Source organism: Trachypithecus francoisi, unplaced genomic scaffold (assembly GCF_009764315.1).
Source record: "Trachypithecus francoisi isolate TF-2019V2 unplaced genomic scaffold, Tfra_2.0 Lachesis_group1, whole genome shotgun sequence".
Taxonomy (NCBI): Eukaryota; Metazoa; Chordata; class Mammalia; order Primates; family Cercopithecidae; genus Trachypithecus; species Trachypithecus francoisi.
In genome coordinates, this window is record NW_022681454.1 from 129,224,737 (window position 1) to 129,230,575 (window position 5,839).

At 41.1% G+C, this 5,839-nt stretch overlaps 1 protein-coding gene across 1 annotated transcript; it reads left to right on the forward strand.

Moving 5' to 3' along the window:
• Positions 1 to 1,412: 1,412 nt before the first annotated feature.
• Positions 1,413 to 2,767, forward strand: LOC117084804 (transcription factor Ovo-like 2). Its single transcript, XM_033213296.1, has one exon. The coding sequence runs from the start codon at positions 1,663 to 1,665 to the stop codon at positions 2,491 to 2,493; it is 831 nt and encodes a 276-aa protein (XP_033069187.1). The 5' UTR covers positions 1,413 to 1,662; the 3' UTR covers positions 2,494 to 2,767.
• Positions 2,768 to 5,839: the final 3,072 nt, after the last annotated feature.

The following is a 5,839-nucleotide window of genomic DNA, read 5'->3' on the forward strand; positions in this document are numbered from 1 at the left end:
ATGTAGACATATTCAGAATTTTTTAATATTTATAAACTCAGTATGTAAAGCAAGTTTATCTCTACCATGAAGGTTAAAAACAACTGTAGCTACAATAAATTGTTAAGATATACAAATTTTCTCCCAAATTTAAATCTTGGTATCAAAATCATAAAGGGTCAGGGGAGGTAGTAAAAGTGTAGAGTTTCTGTACATGTAAAGAAAGTTATTGTCAGCTCAAGGTAGCCTGTTATAAAAATAAAATGTTTAATGTAAGCCTCACAGTAATCAGAAAGCAAGACCCTATAGAGTTGCACAAAATACAAAAAGAAAGAGTTCAAGGCATACCACAACAGAAAATCACCAATTCAGCAAGAAAGTCAACAAGAGAAGAAGAAAGAAACAGAATCTGCAAAACAACCAGAAAAACAATTTTAAAAAATATCGATAGCAAATGATTACCTATCGCTAATTATTTTGAATGAAAATAGTTTAAGTTTTACAATCAAAAGGCACAGAATGGCAGACTGGATTAACAACCAACCAACCAAACAAACAAACAGAAACCCAAGATCTAACCATATGGTGTCTACAAAACACTTACGTTACTATGAATCTTTTATATGTAAAGACACACATAGATCAGACGCGCCCCCGCAGCACTCGGCAGCTGGCACACGTCTGACGACCTCCTGGAGGAGGGCGGCCGCAGCGATACAGGAGGCTGGGCCGGTTGTCCTGGGCGCACCGGAACAAGGCCTTGGGAAGGGCAGCGCGTCCCCCAACGTGAGCACAACTGCTTTAGAAACTTGGCATATTTTACCAACTCCCCCTCCTTCTCTCCCTCTCTCCTCCAGGCATAAAGGTTGATAGGAACAAACAGATATAATAATAAATGCAAAGCTTTCCTACCTCCCCGGTAGGGGCGGCGAGAAGATGTAGCCAATGTTCACTATGCTGGCTTCCTGGAAAGAATCCTTGGAAGTCTCCCGCCGCCTCGCCCTTCTGACCTCCCTGATTTCATCAAGCCCCGGGAAGGCTCCACGAGGTCCAGAGGAACTGAGCCATTTTCTGGCTCGTCGAAGACAAATCCACCGGGCGGGGGAGGGAGACAACTCGTGGGAGGCCCCAGCTCACCGGAGGGGTGCCCTGGGAGGCGAACCTGCGGTTTACTTCGAAGAGCTCGCCTCGAGGTGCAGGTGATGGGGGAATGGGGCGGGGGTTGATTAAAAAATGTTCTTCCTTTCTTAAAAAGAGGAGGGGGAAGAGCAGACTTTAAATTCTTTTGCAAACATTCATGCCTAAGGAAGGGCTGGAACAGGCAGCCCCGGCCGCCGGAACCGGTCGGACAGGTAGCGAGCTTGTTGACACCGTTATGTTGCAGGGCGCATGCTCACTCCCAAGTTTCCTGGTGCCTTTTCTATTCCACCTTATGAAACTTTTTCCCCGGCGTGGTGTCACTCGCGATTTAAGGCATAGGTGTCGCCCAGCCGGGAGGTTGGGAGTCGGCAGGCGTGCGGGGGAGAGGCCTGGGCCACGCCGCGGCGGGGGGTGGAGGAAGAGGGCAGGCGAGGCGGGAAGGTGGGCTTTGGCCGCCGGGAGCCGGGGACGGAGCCGCCGCCGTCGCCCCTAGCGGGGAGCAGCCGGGAGGAGGGGGCCGCTGTCGGGAGAGGGGACCCCACCATGCCCAAAGTCTTCCTGGTGAAGAGGAGGAGCCTGGGGGTCTCGGTCCGCAGCTGGGATGAACTCCCGGATGAGAAAAGGGCAGACACCTACATCCCAGTGGGCCTGGGCCGGCTGCTCCACGACCCTCCCGAGGACCGCCGCAGCGACGGCGGCGGCAGCAGCAGCGGCAGCGGCAGCAGCAGCGCGGGGGAGCCTGGAGGAGCCGAGAGCAGCTCGTCCCCGCACGCCCCCGAGCGCGAAACCCCCGAGCCCGGCGACGCCGAGGGCCCCGATGGACACCTGGCAGCCAAGCAGCGCCCGGTCGCCAGATCGAAAATCAAGTTCACCACAGGCACGTGCCGCGACTCGGTGGTTCACAGCTGCGACCTGTGTGGCAAGGGCTTCCGTCTGCAGCGCATGCTGAACCGTCACCTCAAGTGCCACAACCAGGTGAAAAGACACCTGTGCACCTTCTGCGGCAAGGGCTTCAACGACACCTTCGACCTGAAGAGTCACGTCCACACCCACACTGGCATTCGTCCCTATAAATGCAACGTCTGCAATAAAGCCTTCACCCAGCGCTGCTCTCTGGAGTCCCACCTGAAGAAGATCCACGGGGTGCAGCAGCAGTACGCCTATAAGCAGCGGCGGGACAAGCTCTACGTCTGCGAGGATTGCGGCTACACGGGCTCCACCCAGGAGGACCTGTACCTTCACGTGAACAGTGCTCACCCGGGCAGCTCGTTTCTCAAAAAGACATGTAAAAAACTGGCAGCCCTTTTGCAGGGCAAGCTGACGTCTGCACACCAGGAGAATACCAGCCTGAGTGAGGAGGAGGAGAGGAAGTGAGGAGAAGGAAGGGGAGGACAGACGTTCTCACTGCCACGTATGTCTACGTGGATTTTTGGTTTTCAGCGTCCCCCACCCCGCTGGCTCTTCTTAATTAGAAGTGACCAGTTCACGTCTGTGTCCTTTTGAAACATCAGCAGTAGGGTCCGTTCCAAGGTTGTCAGTTACCGTAGTGACATCAGGCCCTGTAACCTGTGTCCTGTCTGGCGCAGTTGCTCGCATTCACCAAAGTTTGTTTTCCATGATCCTGATGGCCAAGAGCACAGTGTGGGATTTTTTTTTTCGCCCAAGGATTTTCACACATGGAAGGAGAGGTGTTTCTTAGAGAGATCATCATTTTATGGTGCCTTGAAATAAAAATACTTCTACTCGAAAAAAAAAAAAAAAAGACACACATAGATTGAAAATTAAAAGATGGTAAAAGATATTTCACACAAAGAAATGTTAAAAAGAAAGCAGGAGTAGTTATACTGATATCAGACAAAATGGATATTAAGTAACAAAATATATAAAAAGGGACAAAAAATGTCATTACATAATGAAAAAGGGGTCAATTCACCAAAAGGACATAACACTTGTAAAAATACATGCACTGAGTATTACAGCACCCAAGTATATAAAGTAGTGATAAAATAATCTGAAGGAAGGGGAAGTCTGTAATACAGTAATAGTAGGGGACCTCAATAGCCCACTTTCAACAATGAAAGGAGCATCTGGACAGAAAATCAATGGAAAAACATTGAACTTGAATTACACTTTAGACCAAAGGGACCTAACACACATATATAGAACATGTGATCTCCAAACATCAAAAGACACATTCCTCTTTTCTTAAGCACATATGGAATGTTAATCAGGATAGACAATATGTTAGGACCTAAAACAAGTCTTAAAACTTTAAGAATATAGAAATCATATTAAGTAATATTTTGTCTCACAATTATATGAATCTAGAAATCATTAAGAAGAAAAATATTGGTGAATACATAAATCTGTGGAAATTAAACAAAATGCTTCATAACAAGCACTAGATCTCAACAGAAACCAAAGGAAATCAAAACAGTATTTTGAGACCAACGAAAAAGGAAAGAACATACCAAAACCTATAGAATGCAGCAAAACGAATCCTAAGAGAAAAATTTATAGCAATTAACATCTATATCAGAAAAAAATTCAAATAATCTAAACTGACACCACACAGAACTAGAAAAAGAAAAAAAAAAAAACTGAGCTCAATGTTAGCAGAAGGGGAAAAAAAAAAGATTGGAGGAGAAATAAAATAGAGACTAGAAAAACAATAAAAATATCGATGAAACTGAGTTGGTTTTTTGAAAGCATACTCAAAATGGAGAACCCTTAGGTAGACTAGGATAAAAGAGAGACATATCAAATAAATAAAATGAGAAATGAAACAGGAGACATTACAACTGTTACCACAGAAATGCAAATGATCATAAGAAACTACTATAAACAATGATATGCAAACAAGTTGGATAACCTAGAAGAAATGGATGAATTTCTAGAAACACAACCTACCAAGACTGAAACATAAATAAATAGAAAATCTGAACATATCAATAATGAGTAAGGAGACTGAATCAGTACTACAATTTCTCCCAACGAAGAAAAGTTCAGGATGGTCAGCCTCACTGCAAAATGCTACCAATCATTTAAAGAAAAACTAGTAGTAATTATTCTGTACTGTTACAAAAAAATCAAAGTGGAGGAAATACTTTCAAGCTCGTTTACAAGGCCAGCATTATCCTGATACTAAAGCGAGACAATAACACTACAAGAAATTATAGGAATTCTTGATAAACATGGATGTCAAAATTCTCAACAAAATATTAGCAAACCAAATTCAATAATACATAAAAAGAATCATTCACTGTGATCAAGTGGGCTATTATTCCTGGGATTTAAAGACGGTTCAACGTATGCAGATCAGTAAATGTGAAACTCAGCATCAACAAGATAAAGAATAAAAATGATATGATTATCTCAATATATGCAGAAAAATATTTTGATGAAATTCATCACTCTTTTATGATAAAAACGTTCAACAGATTAGGTATATGAGAAACATACTTCAAAACAATGAAGACCCTATGTGACAAACCAGTAGTTAACATCATTCTCAGTTTCTGAAATCTGAAAGCTTTTTCTCTAAGACTGGGGACAAGACATAGATGCTCACTCTCAGTACTTATTTTCAACATAGTACTGGAAGTCCAATCCGGAGCAATTAGGCAAGACTAAGAAGTAAAACTATCTAATAGGAAAGGAAGAAATAAAATTGTCTCATTTTGCTGATAACCTGATCTTATATATAGAAAAGCCCAAAGACTACAAAAAAGAGAGAGAAATTGTTAGAACTGATAAACTAACTCAGCAAAGTTGCAGGATATAAAATCAGTGTGCAAAAATCAGTGGTATTTCTATAAGTTTACATAATATGTGAACAGGAAATGAAGAAAACAATTCAATTTACAAAATTAAGAAAAAAATAAAATACTTAAGTGTAAATTTAACTAAGGAAGTGAAAGATAAGTATAATATAACTTATAAAACACTGATAAAAAGTTGAAGAGGACACAAATAAAAAATATAGATTCCATATTCATAGAGCAGAAGAATTAATATTGTGAAAATGTTCATATTACTTAAAAGGATTTACAGATTCAATGCAATGCCTATCAAAATTATAATTTTTTTCACAGACATAGAAAAAAAATCTTTAATTTGTCTGAAACTACAAAAGACTCCAAGTAGCTAAAATAACCTTGAGCAAAAAGAACAAAGTCAGTGTCAACATACTCCCTAATTTTTAAACATATTGTAAAATGATCGCATTTAAAATAGTATAGTATTAGCATTAAAACAAATAGTTTGACAAATGGAACAGGATAGAAAGCCCCAAAATAAACTCATATATTTAAAGTCAATTGATTTTTGTCAAAAAAAAAAAAAAAATGCCCCGTGCTGAGTACACATAATGAAGAAGAGACAATCTCTTCAGTGAATGGTGTTGGGAAAACTGGATGCAGGCAAATAAAATTGGATCTTTATCTAATACCATAAACAAAAATCAACTCAAAATGGATTAAAGACTTAAAAGTAAAACTTGAAATTGTAAAACTACCAGAAGAAAACATAGGGGTGTATCTCTGTAAAATTAGTCTGGACAATAATGTGTTTGTTATTACCTTGTAAGTACAAGAAACAAAAGCAAAAAGAAAAATGTGAAATGGTATCAAACTTAAAAGATTCTTCACAGCATAGAGAAAACAATTAACAAAGCAAAAATCCAGTCGAAATAATGGAAGAAAGTATTTGAAAATAATGC

Bases quoted from the DNA above. Each gene is read 5' to 3' on its own strand.
- LOC117084804 (XM_033213296.1), top strand. From the start codon at position 1,663: ATGCCCAAAGTCTTCCTGGTGAAGAGGAGGAGCCTGGGGGTCTCGGTC.